General features: G+C 42.0%; 1 protein-coding gene across 2 annotated transcripts in view; it reads right to left on the bottom strand.

Annotated features, from left to right (window-relative positions):
• The window catches only part of MYO3B (myosin IIIB), a 428,494-nt gene that overhangs the window by 329,360 nt on the left and 76,809 nt on the right, over window positions 1–22,325 (bottom strand). For both annotated transcript variants that reach the window (XM_087861309.1, XM_087861314.1), the window contains one exon: window positions 13,336–13,481. In XM_087861309.1, the coding sequence (XP_087717435.1) occupies window positions 13,336–13,481 (146 nt within the window). The remainder of the gene's footprint in view (window positions 1–13,335; window positions 13,482–22,325) is intronic.

The following is a 22,325-nucleotide window of genomic DNA, read 5'->3' as shown; positions in this document are numbered from 1 at the left end:
GAGTGGGCAACGTATGAGGGCAAAGAAGAGCCAGCAGGAAAGAAATAAGAAGGCAGAGGCCATATAATGATGGCAGCTCAAAATGGCTATGGGCACAAATGACACCCTTGAGGATTTCTAAAAATTTCTGGGCAATACCTTGGGGGTTACTGTAGACGGCATAATGGACCCCAAAGATGTCCATGTCCTAATCTCCAGAATCTGTAAATAGGTAATATGGCAAGGGAGAAGTAAGGTTGCAGACGGAATTACAGGTGCTAATCACCTGAGCTTAAGATAGGAAGATTGCTGGGGATTACCTGGGTGGGGGCAGCGTAACCACCAGGATCCTTAAATCGAGAAGAGGGAGGCAGAAGAGTGTCAGATTGATGAAATGTGAGGAAGACTTGACCAGCCACTGCTGACTTTGATGATGGAGGAAGGAGACATGAGCCAAGGAATGTGGGCTGGGTGAGGCAAGAAAATGGATTTTCCCTTAGGCCGTCCAGAATGGAAGTGAGCCCTGATGACTCCTTGATTTTAGCCCAGTGAGATCCAGGTCAGACCTCTGACTTTTGAAACTATAAGATAATAATTTGTGTTGTTTCAAACCACCAAGTTTGTGATAATTTGTTACAGCAGCAATAAGAAGTTAACACGGGGGATGTGCAGCTCAGATCTTGTTATTTTGGAGTTGAGCCTGAAGACATTAGAAACACATAAATATAAAGCAGTATTATCATGCAGATGTTGAATGGCTTCCAGAAATTTCCAAATTAGCCAGGATCCTTGTGACTTGGTGGCCTAGAGGTGATCAATTTCAAACACCTCCTCAGCCCTTCAGGTACTATGCTTCCCATCCCCTCGCTCTTCTGGGAGGAAGAAGGAAAGAAAGGGATACTTTCATCAGAGCTAGGTGTGGACTGCAGAAGAGGCCATACCATCAAGAATTATGAGTAATGTAGCATGCATGCAGGAGCTTCCAGCCCGAGGGAAAGGTGGTATAGAAAGAGAGGGAGGAGGGATCGGCAGTCCAGAGAGCAGAGACAGGATTTGCAACAATATAAGGCCTGGGGCACCTGGGTGGCTCAGTCGATTAAGCATCCCACTCCTGATTTCGGTTCAGATCATGATCTAATGGTCATGAGATCAATCCCCACAACAGGCTCCATGCTGGGCAAGGAGCCTGCTTAAGATTCTGCCCTCTCCCCATGCCAGTGCTCTTTAAAAAAAAAAAAAAAAAAACACCAAAGTAAGTGGGAGCCGAGGGTTCAGATACAGAAGAAGCAATAAGGTGGCAGGGTTCAGGAGGAACCCCCCTACCCCATCCCGTGTGCCTCACTATTCCCTAAACTGGCCACATGTTTGTTAAAGCTAAAGAACAAAACCCGGGTGAGGCCTGGTGGAGATCAATACCCATATCTTAAGCCAGTACGAAGCACAATCCTGAGATGCCCACCTGCCCTCTGTGCAGTCATGAAGGCCCTTGAAGACATGAGAAACAGATGGTAATGTTCCTTGGATCATACTCCACAGTGCCTGGCCTTGCTCAGGTGGACATCTGGATTTCTTGGGAAACCTACCTTAACCTCACAGCACCTGTCTCAGGCCACCACAGCTACTTCTGAATGCCCACGTACTATTTGTACCATGCAGTCTCCTTTGTTCTGAGATGGCTAACTGACAGGTAAGAACAATCTCCTTTCATTCCACATTCCATTCCAGAAGACCTGAGTCTGGGGGCGAACTCAAAGAAAAAAATGCAGAGCTCTCCTTCCACACCGAACACTGTGGAAGGAAGGGTGTCTTCCCTGCCCAGACAGGTCAGATGAGGAAAGGAGTTCTTGGCTCAGTGGTCTAGAACAAGGGAGAAGAGGAACCTCTTCACTTCCTATCTAGAAGTACACTGAGTCCTGCTAGGCACATTAGGTTGGCCAATCTAACCCTTCCCTACCCCCAGGACTCTCCTAGGCAGAGCACCTCCCTTCCACGTCCAACTCCCCATCCTTAATCATGCCCTTGGCAGTGCTCCAGGAGCAATAGACTCAAAACTATATAAAGTCACTGTATTTGTTTCCTAGGGCTATCATTACAAAATACCACAAACTAGATGGCTTAAAACAATAGAAATTCAGGGGCGCCTGGGTAGCGCAGTCGTTAAGCGTCTGCCTTCGGTTCAGGGCATGATCCTGCCGTTCCAGGATCGAGTCCCACATCGGGCTCCTCCGCTGGGAGCCTGCTTCTTCCTCTCCCACTCCCCTGCTGTGTTCCCTCTCACGCTGGCTGTCTCTCTGTCGAATAAATAAATAAAATCTTAAAAAAAAAAAAAACAATAGAAATTCATTCCCTCAGAATTCCAGAGGCCAGAAGTCCAAAATCAAAGTGTTAGCAGGGCCATACTCCCTCTGAAGCCTCTTGGAGAGGCTCTTTTCCTTGCCTCCTCCAGCTTCTGGTGGCCTAGGCATTCCTCGGCTTGTGGCAGTGCTGCTGCCTTCCTGTGTGTCTCTGTCCTCATGTGTTTCTGTGTATGTGTCCATATCTAAATTCCCTCTTCACATAAGGATGACAGTCCTGTTAGATGAAGGGCCCACTCTGCTCCAGTATGACCTCATTCTAACTTAATTAATTACATCTGCAGCAACCCCATTTTCCAAATAAGCTCATATTGAGATACTGGAGGGTCAGAACGTTAAGGTACCTTTTTGTGGGGGGACACACCACAATTCAGTCCAAAGCAGTCATGGTTGACTATTCTGCAGGAATTCTCTTTTCTACTTTTACATTCTTCATAATATGCAATACAGTCTCATCTGTATCATCTGTCATTTCTCAATTCTCAACCACAGTGTGGGGATGGAGAAGGCAGGAACCAGAATTCCCAGCAGAGATTATAGCTTTGAAATATAAATAAACAAACAACAGTCTAATGGTTATTTCTGGGCAGGGTTTTTCTCAACCCTGGTTGCACCTTAGAATCATCTGGCGAGGGGCGCCTGGCTGGCTCAGTTGGTGGAGCATGTGACTCTTGATTTCAGTGTTGTGAGTTCGAGCCCCACATTAGAGATTACTTTAAAATAAAATGTTAAAAAAATTGATCTGAGAATCATCTGGGGAAACTTTGAAATATAAAACAATAGGCATGTTATTACAAATATGTATCTGTGTAAGTTAAATATATATTAATAGAAATGCTGCTCTTAACCCCAGATCAATTATACTGGAATCTCTGGGGAGTGGTTTCCAGGTGCTGGTATTGTTTAAAGCTCCCAGAGGATTCTAACCTATAGCTAAAACTGAGGAACCCTGTCCTGGGTGAGACTCTGCTATAGGGAACTGCTGTAGAGACCATCCCTACAGTTGGGTGACTACTCACATTACTTTGTACTGAGCCCCTTCAGAATATAGGGAGGAAACTGAAGAAAATAGTTTATATATGCCCAGTTGAGTGTAAAACATTCTGCTTAAGGATGGTGCCATTTCTGTACCTCTGAAGGGTGAAATGATGGGCTGGTAACAGAGCAGGACCAGAAACAGCACCCAAGTGTCCATCCCAGTTTGAAATGCCAGCGCAGGCCCATTAGACTCTGCCTGGGTAGGACTCTCTTGTAACAGTTTGAGTATGGTACCCAAAATGAAGCCATCACTCCAAAGCGGCTCTGACTGGGACACAGCCAATGTGGGGGTGGGGGTGGTGTTTGTTCTGGCTATTAAACCTTATGTTAACCCCACAGTTAACTGCTTTGACTCCTATTGGACTTACAGCCACAATTAAATTCATTTCCCCCCTGTGGATTATGAAGCCATGGCTGTCAGCTGGTAGAGCTCACCAGGGTTTCTGAGTTGTTTGTTAGAAACCCCCATTGTTCTTGACAACTGAGATCTTTTGGGGTTCCAAGTCTGTCATGCAACATACCAGCTACCCTTCCATGAATGCGACCAATAGGCTACCAATGTCCTCCAACTCACTACAGATTTTAAAACATTCAATAGGCAGAGTGGTCAGCAAGGCCTCTAGGACTTCCTTTGCTATGTTGCACCATTATCCAGCATTCCTTATTACGATCTTTCTTGGGTATGATCCATCACTACCACCATTCTCTAGCCTTATGTTTCTCCATTGTGGCCACAAAGATATCACAACAGATTTTACCTAAAGGCAAAATTACAAATATACTATGTCTAAAACACTCTCCATTTTGTACCAGTCTTGCCTTAATGCCAAATAAGAACATTAATCTGACATGTCTTACTTTTAGTGAACCCATGCTAACTCCTAGTGATCACAACTTTTTCTTCTAAGAATTCACAAACTATTCAAGGAAAAGAAAAAAAAATCTTAGTAATTAGTCCATAAGGAAAGTCAAGCTCACCAGGTGGTAATTTGCAGATTCTGCCTTCTTCCCTTTTTTGAAGAATTATAGCACATCCTCCCCTTTCCACTCCTTGAACTCTGTTCCTGTTCTGCAGAATTCTTCCAAGATCACTGACAGTGGGTCAACAGTCTTACCTGTATATTCTCTCAGTACCTGGGCTATCACTCCTCCCAGCCAAGAAACCTGAACTCACTTAAACAACTAAGTGCTCTCCTTACAATCCCCTTGACTGGCTTGGGTTTCTATCTCCAGTTGCCAATGTTTTTAGCTTTTCCAGGCTGGGCTAGAAAAAAGTCATTCTCTTTGGTGGAAAAAAATGGAAGCAAAATGGAGCCGAATCTAGACTCAGTGCTGCCAAGAACTCCTACTCCTGTCCCTTTACCCGGGAACAAGAAATTTCCAGAACCTGGGGGAAGTTTGTACCTATCAAGGGAGCTAAAGGGACCCTGTAGGGGGAGGCAGCCAAATCCCCATCACACAATTCATCCACAAAGCACAAAGCCACCACAAAGATGGAATTGATAAGAAAGGAAAAGCACTGTGGCCTCAGCTCTCTTCAGAGGTTGACAGCATCACCACTCATTGTAGACACACTGGGAGTGGAGACTAAGGCCAGCTCTGCTTCCTAATGGACAGTTCCTGTCATCACATCACAGGTGTGTATGGGGGCAGGGGGAGAGCCCATATCTCTTAGGAGTGTGTCTATTAACAAAGGAGTTGTGACAATGGATATTCATGGCAGAGTCCTTCAGACAGGTGCAGAAGTAGTAAGGATTTACTGAAAATCAGCCTTCTCTTTCAATTCCCCATGCAGTCATCAATCAATCACTTAGTTAAACTTTCAAATGATTGATCTCAGGGTGGCTCTTTTGAATAGAAGTTTTCAATTCTTGAGCTACAAGGGAAAGCAAATGCCTTACAATACAACTATACCCTTGAGATTTTTTTCTTTGGGAGCACCCAGCAAAAATCAAATGCTTACTATGAACTGTTCCGAGCACTTTACGTTTATTAACTGCTCACAACAATTCTGTGAAGGTGATAGTATTCACATCTCCATTTTACCACGGAGGAGCCTGAAGTACAGAGACATTAAGTAACTTCATCAAGTTCATACAGTTTGAAGGTGGTAAAGCTGGTATGTGAACCCACACAGACTGAATGTAGACAACTTATCTGTGGTAAACTGATTGCAAAAATGGGCCAATTTTCTACCCCTTCCTGTATCTATGCTTAAAACTGGGTCACCAATGTGAGAACAGCCCTGGCTAGCCTACTAGAGGATGAGAAACCTCATGGAGCAGAGCCAAGTCATCCTAGCCAAGGCCATTCTAGACCAACCAGCCCCAGCCTAACCACAGATGCATGAGTAAGCCCAGCCATGATCCACAGAACCACCCTGAGACCTGACAGACTCATGAGAAATAATAAATGATTACTGCTTTAAACAACTAAGTTTGGGGGTGGTTTGTTACATACCAGTAAATAACTGATACACCAATGTTTGACCACTACACTACATTATCTTTCTGATGATACTGGATTCATCTGCCTCTAAGATTCTCCTGGAAAGGAAAGCTTCTGCTGTGAAAAGCCTTCCTCCAAACTACTACCTTATCTCTCGTCATCCTTGTGTTGCCCCTACCCTACCACTATGCCAACCTATGAAGGCAGTTTATAAATATTCCTCACCTTTAGTCCCTAGTTTTTTTCTGGAATCAAGAGGAAACTAGGGTACTTCAAACCCTTTGGTACTATTTTGAGCTCTGTTTCCTTGTCTACCCTCTTTGCCCATCTCTCCATCACTTAGGAGCTAAGTTGCAATTAGCCAAAGTAAGTGGTGCCAAAATAATGAAATCAGGGTAATGAGGGAGAAAGCATGGGTAGTGCTGTAAATCAACACCTCTCATTCTCGGGCCTTTTCCTTCTCCCTGGATCAGCCTCTTAGCCAACATGGATAGGGACTGGCAGTCCCTGAAGGCATGCTTCTGCTTTGCCACCTGATCCCCAAATGAAACTTTGTAGAGCTGAACTCTCCCTGCCTGCCAAGATTCAGGGGGGCAACAAGCTGCACCTCCACAAGAACTAACAGCCCCAGCTGCTCAACTCAAATTAAAAAAGAGTTTGGAAACATGTTTCACAGAGTGGAAGGCTTCTAGGGCATTTCTTCCAGCTGCCTCCAGCTACTGTGTTCCCAAGGAAATGGAGAGGAGACTCCAGGGGGAGAAGGGGCACCCCTAAGGCATCCTGAGGGATAGGGACCACAATCCACTAAAAATGGGACTAGAAATCTCCCAAAGAAAGAAAAAGACTCATAAAAGACTACTGTTTTTCCACTGGAGTATTTGAAAACTTTTTTTCTGTTAGGCACTCAATAAATGCTAAATGATGCTAATTCTTCTAGCTCTTCTAGCTTTTTGAGTGAAGCCGAGATTGTGAAGGTTCGTTGCTCAAAAGGCCAATAGCTAAGTGACCTGGGTTGGTGAAGAGAAACCAAAATTCCCCGGGGGAAATCTAGCCTTACTGTGCCATTAAACACCCACCCCCCTCACTCATTACACTTCAACAACAATAGTTTAGTTTTAATTTCTTTCCTTTATATTTCACAGCCCTAAGGGAAAATGTCCTGTGACAATTCTGTAATAGTAAGACAATTACTGGTGACTCAGGGCTCCCTGCTGCCTCTGCATCCTCTCGCAGCTGAGGAGCAGGCTTCCCACGTAGGAACAATTTGGCTTGTGAATTAGTAAAGTCGGAATAAAAAGAATCTTTAACTTTAAAAATGATAGAAATTCAGATGAAATTTGATGAAAATTCAACTCAAGGATTCTGTTTCAGAACAAGAGTCAATTGTAGGCACCGGGTCCCTGAGGAAACCTTTCAATTAAATTCACAAATATTTCAACTGGGAATTTACCTCTTCTGAGCCCACCACCCATATCATCCAGGAACCCCAAAAGTACCCTTCTTGATTTCTCCTCCTCATTCGTCTTTTTTTGCTATCCAACTTCTGCCCTTTTCACCTTTGACAATGAATAGGGGAGAATACAGTAAAACTGTGTTCTTCTTGAGAGAAAAACAAACAACAAACCCTGCCTTACAACTCAAGCACTCAGCTGGAGCCTAATTCAGAATGCACAGTTAGAGATGTCCTAGGTTAGAGGGCATAGGCATCTCCAAATTCCCAGCAGATTGTGTCCCAAAACACTTTTGTGAATGGATAGTTTACAGCTTAGACAGCTTTTTTCCATAAGCATAAAGTTCTAGGGACAGACTAAGTCCTCAGACTCAACCATAAAACTCTACTTGGCCACGAGAGTCTAATAATGCACCCAAAGTGAGAACTTTAGGTGTTACATTGTCTGCTCCTAAACAATCATTTAAAATAGTTTCCATGACAGAATGCATGAGAGGATGCCGGAAACAGATTTCCACTTACCCCAGAACCAAAGTGAGCTTTTCCTAACTAAAAAAAAATTAGAGGAAGGTGAAGGGGGAGGAGATTCTGGCTGTACCAGACGTAGCCCTGATGTGGCAAGGTGCAGGTCTTCCAAGGAGGGTAGGATGGGACAGGAACTTCTGCGTACCAATAATGATAACCTGAAATGCCTCTCTGCTTTTACATAACATATGTTCTACAATTCTTTAGTTCAAACACTCGTCTTAAGTGTTCCAAATTAGGAACTAGAAGGCAGTTACCTAAAAGGGAGTTTGGAGAACGAAGGGATTTTTGGTTTGGGGGTCATAAATCAATCAATGAGCCAAGGAAGACCTGTGTTCACCTGTGATGACACTCTTGATTTCTGCTCTTCAATTTCATGGTTGACACAATCATTGATGTTAGTAAAATTCTAACTCTCTGGTTTATAGGGGCAGTTTAAATTGGGAGTAGGAAGAATGATGCTGGATTATAAGCTTTTTAAAGATTAGGATATCCCATTTATTTCTGTATACTCCAGTCCCCTTAGTGCTTAACTCATAATTCATCAATAAATAAATATAACTTAAGAGGGGCTTTAACTTTTCAATGTACAGTTGACCCTTGAACAACATGGGCTTGAACTGAGTGGGTCTATTTACAGGTAGAATTTTTTTTTCAGTAAACACAGTACAGTGCTATAAATGTACTTTTCTTCCTTTAGATTTTCTTAACAACATTTTCTCTTGCTTACTTTATTGTAAGAACACAGTACATAATACATAGAACCTACAAAATATGTGTTAACTGTTTATGTTATCTGTCAGGCTTCCGGTCAACAGCAGGCTATTAGTAGTTCTGTTTGGGGAGACTCAAAAGTTAAATACAGATTTTCAACCGCAGAGGGTTGGTGCCACTGCTGTCCAAGGATCGACTGTAGTCGCAAAACATGTGGGCTTTGGAGTCAAAGTTCTCAGATTCAAACCATTTTCCTCCAGGGGTGCATAACCAGGGGCTCTTTCCCTGGGCTTCCTGTTTTCTCCCCCCAGAAAAAAAAAAAGGGGTGGTAATGGTGTCTACCTCACAGGGTCACTGTAGGGATTGAGGCATTTATATTTGTGAAGCACATAGCACCACGCCTGCCACATAGTTAGCACTCAACAAATCTAAGCTATTATTATTCTTCCATCATCATTTAGCTAGCTATCCTAGATTTTGCCCCAAATTAGTTTCTCAGGGAATTTAGAAAACATGAAAGTTGATGGTATAGTGGGTTGAACTGTGGCCCCCAGAAGACTGTCCACTGGAACCTCAGAATGTGACCTCATTTGAGATAAGGGTCTTCTGCAGATTTGAGATGAGATCATTCTGGACTAGGATGGGTTTTTCTAAACCAGTAACAAGTGTCTTTCTAGGACATGACAGAAAATAAGACACCGAGAGACAGAGAAGAAAGCCACATGAAAATGGAGGTGGAGATGGGGATGATGCTGCCACAAACCAAGGATAACAGAAATAACCAGGACTTGGAAGGGGCAAGGAAGGAGTCTCCTCTAGAGCATGGCTCTGCCAACATTTTGATTTTGGACCTCTGGTCTCTAGAACTGTGAGACAATATATTTGTGTTACTTAAAGCCACCAAATTTGTGGTAATTCGTTGTGGCAGCCTTAGGAAAATAATGCACAGTTTGGGTACAGTTTGGAACAACCTAAGTTTGGTGATGCAAACAAGCCCTAATATGAACTGGTAATTATCATGAATTCTTCTTTTTTCAATGTACTGCAGGGAAACTTCTCATTAGAAAGGGAAAATCACTGGCTTCAGGGACTGGAATATTCAGGCCATTCTATCCCATCCACTCCCAGCCAAAGACATTTTGACTAGGAATCTTGAAAACATTCTGAGTTTTTCCACAAGGAATGAAGTGGAAGTACTCGATGTATGATAAGACAGTGGACAGAGTCAGCCTCTATCTGGTCCCGAATAAATGGGCAGGCAACACAGCTCTTAGTCCTTGTCCAACAAACACACTCACACTGGTCCCCGTTGCCTTTCTGACTCCCATCTATGGAGGTCAAAGAGGTCATTAGCCAAAGATTCCAAGCTAAGGAAAGATACCTGGTTGCCAAGAGAAAAACATAATTGTATACTTCTCCTAACTCTATGGGTTTTTGCAATTACACCTATGAAACAGATCTCCTTTTAACTGAAAAAATATCCAGGTCATCTGCAAGATCCTTCTTTTTTTTTTTTTTTTTTAATTTATTTGACAGAAAGAGAGACAGCCAGCTAGAGAGGGAACACAAGCAGGGGGAGTGGGAGAGGAAGAAGCAGGCACCCAGCAGAGGAGCCTGATGTGGGGCTCGATCCCAGAACTCCGGGATCACGCCCTGAGCCAAAGGCAGACTGAGTCACCCAGGTGCCCCTCTGCAAGATCCTTCTAAGCCTTTGAAATTTTAAAGGAGTCCTTAGGAGAGAGTCATCAGAGAGGTGTTGTCAAATCCACTGATGCCCAGAGAAACGGTTTTGATTCTTTTCCTCTAACTCCTAGAGAAAAATAGCAGCAGACAGAGCAGCGACTGTCGAAGAGGGGTGACTTTTTTTGGAGCAAAGGCATTAGACAAGATGACACATGCTGACAGGTTCAGCAAATAGTGGATGCTGTCACAATCAGCTGATAATTTCTGTGTGTTTGTGACGTAGGAAAGGCTTCAAGTCACGCAGTGTTTCAAAGACAGGTCACGATTACTCCATGTGTCATCTTCTAACGTGAAGGTCAAAAGAAAGGGGAAGGTGCTCCAAAAGAAATGGAGGCAGAGAAGGGAAGAGCAAGGAGACCTGTGTGCAGGCAAATCAACCATATCCAAGCAGGTCTTGCTTCATATTTCCTGACAGTGTCCAGGGAACCTATGTAATTATCTGCTTTGTTGACATCTGAGGCTCTCACCTCATATGTAACCAGCTCTTCACTAATTCCTAAGTCCTTTGTAACCTGTGAAAGTCATGTCTTCCCTAACTCAGTAAAGGGTTTCTTTTCTTCCCTTATTTTGGTAATTTACTCAATTTATTACCAGTAAAGAAGGTTGTAAAGGGAAGAGGCAAAGGAGGAAGCTACATGCAGTGTTCTGGTCCTAGAATACTCTGAAATGGACCTCATTGCTTAACTGAAGGGAATTCCAGAACACCTACAACACTCATAACCAAAGAGGAAAAAAAAATCAGAAGCCAAACGGATTCAAAGGATTTTTGTCATTACTTGTCATTTTCTTTTCTCCCATCAGGGAAGGAAATGCTGAGAGAATGAGAGAGAGAGAGAAAGAACCCCATGAAACACACGGTAAATAATATGAATGCCTATTTAAAATATGTAAATGCTTAATTTCTTCACTCTCCATCAAAGAGCTTTTCTGAGAAAATGTACATTTTTAGCACTCAAAATTAAAATAGTACACACACACATACGTGCTTGGTCAATCCACAATACTTCATAAGAGAACTACATGATTCTAATTGACAGGGTAATTTTTAAGTAAATAATTTGATGAGTATAAAAAGCTATGCAGTATATACAATAACGCTTTTTTTTTTTTTTTTTCAAACCTGTATCCCTCCTGCCCACAAATGTCAAGTTGGCTGTTAAGGTTGGGACAACCTCAAGTGTTCAGCACATATAATCTCACTAAGGATCTGCTGACTGATTACTGTTGACATTACCTAGTTCAATCTGATTCATCACTTGGGCAGGAACCAAGAGATGGTAAAAGGGCAGGTTACATTAGGAGAAAAAGTATCAACCTATGTTAGGGTAAGAATCCTTCTTGCCCCTAAGATCTTTTTCTAGCAATTGTCTTGTTCCTGGGGTTCACCCTGTCTAAAAGCTTGCAGGGGGGTGGGGATTGGGGGGGCTTGGTTATTTGTGTTTCAAATCTGGAAGCTTCTCCCAAGATGGAAGAAGTCAGGTGCAGAGATTACTAGAGACCAGAGACTTGGCTGGGCACAAAGCAAGCTCAAAAGAGTCACTGGAGATGAAGTCTATTTAAACACACACACACACACACACACACACACGCACACACGCACGCGCACACACGCACACACACACACACACACACGCACACACACCCCTTCTAAGCTGCCTCACATTTACCACCCTATGAAATTTTTGTACAGGTGGTCTGTACACAAACATATACTTAAAAGAAAGAAAGAAAAAGATACACCCAAGAAGATGATCTCTTATCAAAAGTACATATGTCTTGCTAATCAGAAGCCAAACCTTAATTCTGATCTTTGGGAAATTATGTGGTCCCAGTAAATGAACAGTGAAAAGTAAATGATTTGTAAAAAATCAAAGCACACACACAAATCATCCCAGCCACCATTTCTCATTTTCTGACATATTACTGCATACAATACTGTTTTTGGTCCTGCTCTTACATCGTTTTGAATGATCACCAGACTATTAATTTTGGAAGTCAGTCGCTTTGTCTGTTTTTCTAATTGCCTGGACTTGTTTTTGTACTTTGGAAAAGGCAAAAGACCAACCCTGACTTGGGTGGGAATCATTTTTGGAATAATGGTGGGTGGTTGTTCACATCTGGATTAGGTATAAAACGATAACATTATGATGATGAACACCACAGAGCCTCATCTGCATATAAATAGACCTAATCAGAAATGCAAATTGCAATCAGGAGAAATTTTTAAAGGCTGTGTGATTGTGCAGATAAGGAAAGGTTAACACTCGCATTGTTAAAGTAGTTGAACGGCTCCGGCTGGGCTCCGGCTCCTGCTCCAGCCCGCCCAGAGTCTTCCTTTGAAAGAGAAATGTGGAGGGTATAAATCTCTTAATCTGCAACCTGGCCAGGACAGAGCTCCGTGACTGCTTCGTTTTCAGTAACTAGAGGCTTAAGCAGCCAAACAGCAGCCTGATTCCGATGAAAGACAAACAACCAACCCTCTTGTAAAAACCCCTAATGAATACATACAATGGAAAATATACTGGCATTTAAATGCCCTCCAAACGGACCTCTTTCAGCACAACGTCCCATTGAGATGGAAATCAGGGGACAGAGAGAAGGTCTTATAACTGATTCACTTTTCTGATTTTTTTTTAGTGCTGCTCTGAGTGGATATGAAAATATAATACACATTTTTTTCATCCCCAAATTTTCCTGAATACTCGAGAAAGGTTCAAACAAAATGACCAGATGTGATTATATAATTAAAAAGAAAACACCGGTACTCAGATTATTTAATCCAAAATTGCATTTTTAGTCCTCTTGTGAAAAGCACAATAGACGAGTATCTCAGAAAAATCAGAGTACTGAAAATATATGCAACGGTTAAAACACGGTCCTATTTTTCTTTGGGATATGCTGTCTTTCGGGAATATCCGTCCTCTTTCCTCCTCCACTCCTCCTAAATTCCCCCAAAAGAAACACATTTTACAATCAGGCTTTCTCAGGTTCGGCCAGAAATTGTTTACCAACTACTTATCATCCCTCTTAACCAACCTCTTTCGCAAAGAACTAATGAGCCAAGAGCGCCATCTTGTGTCCTACCTTGGAATCTTAAAAAGCGTTTTCACAGGATGCATGTCAAAGAGGGGAGGGTCTCCATCCCCCAGTTCAATAGCTGTGATCCCCAAGGACCAGACGTCACACCGAGCGTCATAGGAGGAGTCATACTGCTGCTCACAAGCAATGACCTATCAGACAAAAGCAAAACACATCAACCCCACCGCCACCTCAGATGTCCTAAAAGACGCTTGAACCATCTTAGCCCCCTTTTAGTTCCCTTGGTTACACTGATATTGAATTCCAGTGATAGTAAGGAATGTGTTATCTAGACCTTATTTGTGTGTGACTAATTTATCAACTGGATGTTCATTAACTTTTTAAAATTTGTCATTTCAGTACAATAAACATACATTGAACCTCTAGGTACCAAGCACAGTGCAAGGGGATGCATACCTCACTGAGCCCGCTCTGACATCCCTTAAGGAAAGGCTTTGTCTGCATCCTTCACCTCATTACCAGCTGCTGAATTCAACAGCAAGGAACAGTTGCTTGCAAAGATGTTTGTTTCCTGCAAAAAATCCCCAGGAGTGTGGCCAATTGAGCAGAAAGATGTTGGAAGACTGGAAGACTGATGTGGTTAACATAAAATAGGAACCACTCCCTTCCACCCCTTTTTCCTAAGAACATCTGCCCCCTCTGCAAACCCCAACGACTGGTTTGTATTTCAGTAGCAGCGGCTGCTTCCGTTACTGGCCTGACTGGGTACAAGAGCAGCAGCACCAGAAAATGTCCCTGGGCTTGTCCCTGGTTTAGGGAGCATGGAACCCTGTGGGGAAATCTCTATCAACTTTCTGAGTCAGGCAGGAAAAGCCCCTCCACTCAGACTTGTGGCTATCACAGTGGGGTTGGAAGAAGGCAGAGGTAAACCAGAGAATGTGGAAGAACCAGGCGTCCTTATTTGACCTGAAATCTGCCTCCGCAACCAAGGATGACCCTTGGCTATGGGCAGGTAGGAAACTTTGTACTGCTCCAAACAGCCTATGAGGTAGACAAGCGACATCACTCTGGGGGGCCAGAGTGACAGGCCTGCCTGCCTGTTAGGCCACCAGAAGGTATTTGGCTTTGATTCTGAGTAAGATGGGCCAACTGGCTATGAAGAGCAAAGCGACAGATTTGGCTTACATGTTAGCAGGATCACTCTGGCTGTTATGCTGAGATACATTAAAATGGGACATGAGTAGAAAAAGCAAAACCAGTTTAACATGCTACTATAAGAATCCAAACTACAGACAGTGAGAAATAATCAGACTGATTATATAATTTTGAAGGCAGGGCCAACTAGATTTTCTGACTGAGGCTTATGAGAAAGAGGAGTTGAAGATGAGTCCACAGTTTTTGACGTGAGCAACTCCAGAATGGAACTGATATTTGATGAGATGGGGAAGACAGGAGGAGAAGCAGCTTTGGGTTGAAAGGAAGGAGCTCCATTTAGGTAGGACATGTTAAGTTTGAGATGCCGGTGAGACTTCTAGATGGAGAAGTTCATTTTAGCCGGGTAAGTCTTGCACCTGACTAATGACCTGGAGAATAAACGTGTGCTGTTTTAAGACTCACATGTGCAATATTATAATGGCAATGACAGTAACTATTATACTTCCTCTTGGCCAGACCCACTTAATTGGACTTGCAATGCCAAATATGCCTACTGTCTTGCCTGAGACCTGGTGCTTTTACTCCTGTAACTGTCCTCTATCCTTCTCTTCTGGTTTCTGAACTGAAGTATGCTTTTCGTGTTCCTGCATCCCTGGCCTGATCTCAGTCCTATCCTCTGAATAGACTAACCTGCCACAGAATATTCTGCCATACTTTTAACACGTAATTTTCAAACGTGCATTCAAACTAAAGTTCAAATAATTCCAACTTCAGAAGCAGAAGCCATTTCATAGCCCCCCAAGACCTCCTTTTCATACCCCAATCAAGTGAAAAACACTGCTATTTTTAAAGATCTCCAGAGAAGACTATTCAACACCTTCCCTTTCAGAAATGACATTTCTAAACATGTGGAACAAACATAATTTTAGACCTATCAATCACCATTCTTACAGTTCTTACAGTTCACCATTCTTACACGTTCCTATGAGGGAAAGAAAAATGAGACTCTGTCCTTCCCCAACAACAGCTATGGCCACTTAAAATCTAAAATGAACCTACAGTAAGTAAATGACAAACCATGTCCACCCCAAATGTCCTAAGACAATGTGTACTAGCATGTCCAATAAAGGATATGGGCTCCAAATACTTGCGATATTAGAGGGTGACCATGCCAGGGGAAGCAAGACAACAAAAAGTATCTAGTGACCAAAGTCCACACCTTCTGGGAGGAAATTCAAATCAACTTCAGCCATCCTGGGTGGGACACAGAAGGCAATTCTAAGAACCCACCCAAATGTGGGAATGGAGACATCCTAACGTTTCACAAGTGTAGTCATAAAATATTCAAAACATTTATCTGGTTTCAACTTCTCTTTACAGACAGACCTTATCTTCAGTTCCATCTGACTAAATAGAAAAGTATCTTTTGGCCAAATTCTCCTCCCAAAACTTAGTTTGTAATTCGGCAAAGAAATTCTTTAAAATCAGCCTTCCAAAGAAGTTTACAGAAAAATTTGACACTAAAATAATTCACAAATAATTACTGAGTACCCACGAGTCAGACATGGTACCAGGTCTTAGGGAGAAAAATTTAAATTCACACTGAATTTAATCTTCATAATCTTCTGTGAGGTAGGTGCTATCATCACTTTGCGGAGGTGTGGAAACTGAAGCATAGCACAGTTAAACAGCTTACCCATGGCCCACAGCTAGTCATTGTCGGGGTCAGAATTTGAACCCAGGCAGAGAAGAGACAAGTAAACAAGTCATTATAATATGGTAAGTGTTCTACACAAAAAAGGTTATGTTCAAAGAATAGCTGAATTATGAGCTTCTGCACTCATATTTTGAATAAATTAACCAGGTTTCTTGAAACTTTTGTCACTTAAACTCCCATCTCCTCAGAAGGAGTCTCTTTCAGGACTGATCTTCCACAAAAGTAAAGGACCCTTTATGTGGACTACGTTGTGTGATGGGATTCATAGACTTACCCTAAGAGGATGCATCACAACTGAGGTCAACACATCCTGGATCTGGATTCTTATCTACCCAACACCAAAATCTACAACTGTTTCTTAGGGAGAAGTAATCCCATTCTCCCTAGCAAAGCATTCTCCTTATTTCTAGGTAAAATAAAGCTGAGTTAAGAATGCTTAGATGGTCCATTGGTCTTTGGTTCCCTTGTCCTGAGGAGAAGGCAACCTTTCAAAGAGCCCTCTGAATCAGATGTTCTGATACTCTACTAAGAAAAGGAGGCTGGCAATGGTAAATAAGTACACTGTGCTGAGACCAGGTTTCCCAGGTTCTGTAAGTCATGTTAAAGGAGTAGAGAGAGACAGGGTGAGATGGCATGGACTCAGGCCAGGAAACCCAAACACCTCATTCTCTCGTACCTCTCCAGCGCACCTCACCACCACAACCCCAAGGAGGAGACATACCCAAGGCAAGTGTATACACTCCTTGACCTCAAGCCTTTCCTTCAATCACAGGAGAATAAATGATGTTGGTGGCAGTAGAATAAGGAGGATAGAATAGGTGTAAGAGAGAGCTCAAGGGACGACCTGCAGGACCTAATATGGAGAGGGATTTAATATGGGAGGTTGGGGAAAGGGACACACCCAGGAAGACTGACATTTTGATCCTGGGTAATCAGCAGAATGATGGTGCCCTCAGGGATGTTAGAAGGAGAAGTCAATTTGGCAGGCAGTATGACAAGTTCAAATTGGGTCTGAGTTCTACCCCTCACCAAGTGTAGAAAAATCTCTTGTACTCTTGGGATCTCGCTTTTTTTCACATGTAAATGCAACAAGAAAAGCAAAATTCTATTAAGATCAGAAGCAGAATATATACTAAAGGGTAACAATAAAATGCATGTTTTCAGTGACTACATGAAGTTTTATATTACAGTAAATATACCTTACATTTCAGAACTCTAGGATTTAAATCTTCCTATTGTTAGTTGCCAACACAACTCATCAAAATTTGTAGTTTTAATACACAGTTATAAGTACCCGAAGCAGAAATCAGGTTGTTTATCATGAACTTTAACAAATTTGTATATTTTTCTTAATCCAGTATTGTGAATATAAAACCTGCTAATAAATGTCAATTTTATAAAGTATGGATTCTCCAAAGTTGATTGTAAAGTCCCACAGCATGTTGGAGGTTGATATGAAGAGGATGTGCCTTCTGGAATGTTCCATGAGACATGTATAGGGACTGTTACAAAATGTTTAGTGTACCTGGCAAAGGCTAAAAGCATAGCGTTAAATGATTCAAAACAGAGAGACAGTCTAGTGCAGTAATTGCTAGTGGCCTAATGGCTCCAAGATTAAAATATCGAAGTCTTGATGAGTTTCAGAGGTATATAAATCCCTACATACTTCTGCATAGCCGCCTTTAACAATCCTCAAGTCTCTGGCGTATCAGTGAGTGTCTATACTGTTTTGGAGTTTTAATAAATAGTTTTATACACTTGGTGTTAATTTACTACTAACCTCGTCATTTTTTTTTTTATGTTTTAAAGGGGCTAGCGCCTTGATGATCTCACCCAAGTGACCCCTAAGTGGACAGAAGTAACTCAGGGTAAGGATTATGTCTTATCTTTCTTCCCTCCCTGACCACATCAATTTGTGGCACACTTCAGAGAAGCTATGTTGAAAAATCTTCAGACTGGAATCAGAAAGTCTGAACTCCATTATTTATCAGCTGAATGCCTTTGAGCAAGTCCCTCGAAAACTCTGAGCTGAGGTTTCTTTATAGGGCTCTCACTTTGTACATTTATAAAACAGAAAGGTAGGAATGAATGATCTCTGCTATCCCTTCCAGCTCTTATACTCTTATGGCTTTATGCTTTGTAAATAAGTGATTTGGGGGTTGATCTCAGAGAGGCTAACCTCTCCATGCAAATTAGCAAGAGGGAACAGGAGATTATTCGGGGGTGTGAACCGGAAGGCTGGAGCCTTAGAGATTTTATTGCCGGTATTTTGTAAAAGGTCTTAAGGTCTATGAAAAGATGCTGGTTGCTGTGATAATGCCTCTGTTAGGGAAGATGAGCTTCAACAACAGAGCAATTGTTTGGATGCTGGTTAATGGAGCATGTCCAGGTTCATACCTTGAAATGCAAACTTATGGCTTTCCTGGTACACTTAGACTGCACTGCTGATTATTTTAGGAAGAGTAAAAGCACTAATGCTTGGATTACTAGCAATATCTATGCGTTAGCAGCCACAGTGCCCAATGATAATAGCTATTTTACCGGAGGTGGGCTTGAGCCTCCCAAATGCTGGTCATTACCACCTTGGCTGCCAAACACTTTTCTTTCTGGAAGGGCATGAGAACAAGAAATAAGTTTTCACTAACAGTTTAGCTCTACTGGTCTTTGGAGCAAAGGCTAGCAGTCAACCCTCTTTGTTAGGGCAGTTCTCTTTAACCTTCTTCAGGCTAAAGAATTCCAAAGTTCCAGACTCTCGAAATCTGCCTTATCATTCCTTCCCACCCCACAGAGGGACCACCTGCTCCCCTCTCCTGAAGGAGTTCAGGGGGTAAAACTGCACCCACAACTTGATAGCACAACTGCTTTGACACATATCATCTCCTGGTGCACCATTGGGCATCGTCAGCTGATATCTGTTGAGGATATGGGTGACTCTTTCCTCAGTTACCAGGGGGAATGGCAGAGAAAAAACAACTCTTAGTAGCTCTTGGGTTGTAGAAAAAGTTTGTACCTCTGGCTGGAGAAGGAAAATCCCAGAGCCAGGCACTTTCATCTTGGTTTTGTCATTCCTTTACTAGATTACTTTAGCAAATTACCTAATCTCCCTGCACCTCTCTTCCCACGCAAACCAAGCAACCCCTTTCTCTGGGCCTTGTCTGACGTACTGATTATGAAAATGCTGGTTACCCAGCTTTTTCTATGGCATCAAAAGTTAATTGTAGGTATCACTGTATCACTGATGTATGGGTAATATCTACTTTATTTACTTCTTTAACCCTTTTTGCATTTTCTAAAGTGTCTAGAGGGACCATGAATTATTTCTATAACAAAAAGCAAATGTCTGGTTTTTGTCTTGAAAATGTAAGTAAGTATTGAAAAGTTTGCCTTAATTTTCAAGGATGTTTTTCGTTCCTTCAGAGTATTTGTTGGCCGTTGGGATTTTTCATCAACAAGCTGGCAGGTTAAAGGTAGTGTCTTGGTCATGAAACTAGGTTCCTGGGAGATTACTACAAGAAGAATTAAAGAAATTCCCTTTCCAACAATATCCCTTTCTATTGTAAGCACAAGGCTATACAGGTAGTACTTTCACTTTCTTAGGCCATCATGACCCCATGAAATGCCCCATTATTACAGTTTCATTTCAGCCTCAACCAAGAGTAGGGCTTGCTGATAAAGGCCTGAAATAGAAGATCCACTTTCTATCTCTTGCAAAAAGACTTGGGCTACAGGAACCTGAGGGAACAAAACAGTTTCTCCTCATCTCAAGGTCTTCACTATCTAAAAAGAACACCTGTATTAGATTAGATGTAAAGGGGATAAAAGACAGTAACATATGAGCTCCTGCATTCAGAAAACCTAGATTTCTCCGACAAAATATTTAACTTAAACCATTTATCAAATTATATATCAAAGAGCTGCTGGGCAGAAATTTCTTTCAATAATGTGATTTTAACCAATACTTTCAAGCAAGTAGTATTATAGGAGCACCATCTACCATAAGGAAAAATATTTTTTACTCTTATAAAAAACAGTTTATCAAACTTAAAAAAATAATAGAGGTTTTTCAGACTATCTCATTTTCCCACTAATATTTTAAAGATTTTATTTATTCATTTGACAGAGATAGAGACAGCCAGCGAGAGAGGGAACACAAGCAGGAGGAGTGGGAGAGGAAGAAGCAGGCTCATTTCGGAGGAGCCTGCTGCGGGGCTCGATCCCAGAACGCCGGGATCACGCCCTGAGCTGAAGGCAGACGCTTAACCGCTGTGCCACCCAGGCGCCCCTCCCACTAATATTTTAAAATGTCATTAAAAATGTAGTTAGGTTTGCCTTATATGTTCTGCTTTTTCACCTTACTAGAATTGATCGTGTTATCCAAAATTATAATCAAAGCTCAAGATTAAAATTTCACTCAAGTACACAGGCAAAATGCTGTTATTTTAAGAGCTAAATTCAGCTTTAAAATCGGCAAGGCAAATAGACCTAGAGCTATTAATCCTTGGCTAACCTTCAGCCCAAAAATGCAGTCAACGCACTGGCAAATAAGATGGGCTGAGAGGTAGGCAGGCAAATAGGATTCCTAATTTTGCTTATGCAATTTATGCAGCATTACAGGTATATGTTATTGATCTTAAAGATTTCTAAAACAGAACTTCTCTGGAATTGGAAATTTCAGTTATAAATATTCCAATGGCAAATGTTATTCATCGGTTTTACATACAAACATCTTAAAGTGTTACAAGCTGAGATACTGAATAAACGTATGAAGTCTCTTCCCTTGGATGAAATATAACTTCAAGGGAGGATGTATCTGAGATTTGCTTGATTTTTTTTTGGCAAAGGGGAGGTGGACTAGAAGAAATGAAATTAATAGGGTTGGGGTTTTTTTGGGGGGGTTCTTTCATAAAACTCAAGGCTAGAATTAAACTTATATTTTGTATACTGAGAAATTGCTTATGAAATTCAGGAAGGTCTCTAATTAAAATATACTGTTCTACAAGACTTTTCTCAGGATTGCTAACTTTCAGCTTATGCCTTTAGAGAAATAAAACAAGGTTCAAATTAATGCCTGCCCAATACCAACTTGCCATCATGGTAGTGGAAGTTAGAGGTGGACTGGTTTTGGGTTTGAGGCCAGCACACAACACTGATTTTTGTACTTAAATTCCTCAAAGACCCAGGAATGTGTTACTTATTCTTATTTATGTGATAAGCCCCATACTAAAACTCAGGACCAATATTCACAGAACTCCTTTGTGAAAGGTAAATTAGTGTGCCCACATTTTTCTACGTGTCCTTAGTACTCAAAAGGTTCTGAATCCATGTAAGGACACAGTGAGAAGATGGCATCTATGAACCAGGAGGCTAGCAGGCCCCACCAGATAATGCATTGATCTTGGACTTCCACCCTCCAGACCTGTGAAAAATAAATGTCTGTTGTTTATTTAAAAAAAGAAAAAAAAGCTCTAAAGGAGCACATTTGCTTGGAAACCCAGGATAACCCCACTGCCCTCTCCTGCTGCAGCAGCTTTCCCCACCAGAAATGGATGCTAGAAGGGATTTTAGGATTCATTCAAGCCCCCTGGAAACTCAAGTCCCAGAGATGGAGGGAGGGGAGGGGAGGTGACTTATAGAGAATTACATGGCTGGTTGTGGCCATACCAGGAGCAAGCTCCATGGTTCCCCCACTACCCTCCAGAGTGAGGTATCTCCTGGGAATTCTTATTAAACAGGGAATGCTAGGTCACTGCCAAAGACATTTCATGTACCATAAGCCATAGCCACGGTAACTTCCATACTGTGAGCATATAAGCACACCCTCCACTTAAGCAGGTGGATTTACTGCCAGCTCTCACTTCCTTGCTGCCCCTTCCCTTTGCCATAATTCTCCATTCCTACCAGAGTACAGTTAAGGAAAGAATAAGTAACAGTTCTACAATTCAGTTCATTTTACAGCTTGTTAGGTCAGGTTTTATTACCCCAGTGAGGAAACAGATTCAGAAAGGTTAAGAAACTTGCCCAAAGTCACACAGCTAGTAGGTAATAGAACTGAAGCGTAAGCCCACAATAAGAAACTAATGGGGGGTGGAGGTTTCTCCTCCATAAAATATCTGAAAAATAGGAAGGGAAGCAAATCAAATAGAATACTGAATGCTCCAACATA

The sequence above is a fragment of the Ursus americanus genome, chromosome 1 (genome assembly GCF_024610735.1).
Source record: "Ursus americanus isolate L20-20 chromosome 1, mUrsAme1.1.p, whole genome shotgun sequence".
Classification (NCBI taxonomy): Eukaryota; Metazoa; Chordata; class Mammalia; order Carnivora; family Ursidae; genus Ursus; species Ursus americanus.
The sequence above is the reverse complement of the archived record's forward strand: the minus strand, read 5'-3'. Positions and strand labels throughout refer to the sequence as shown.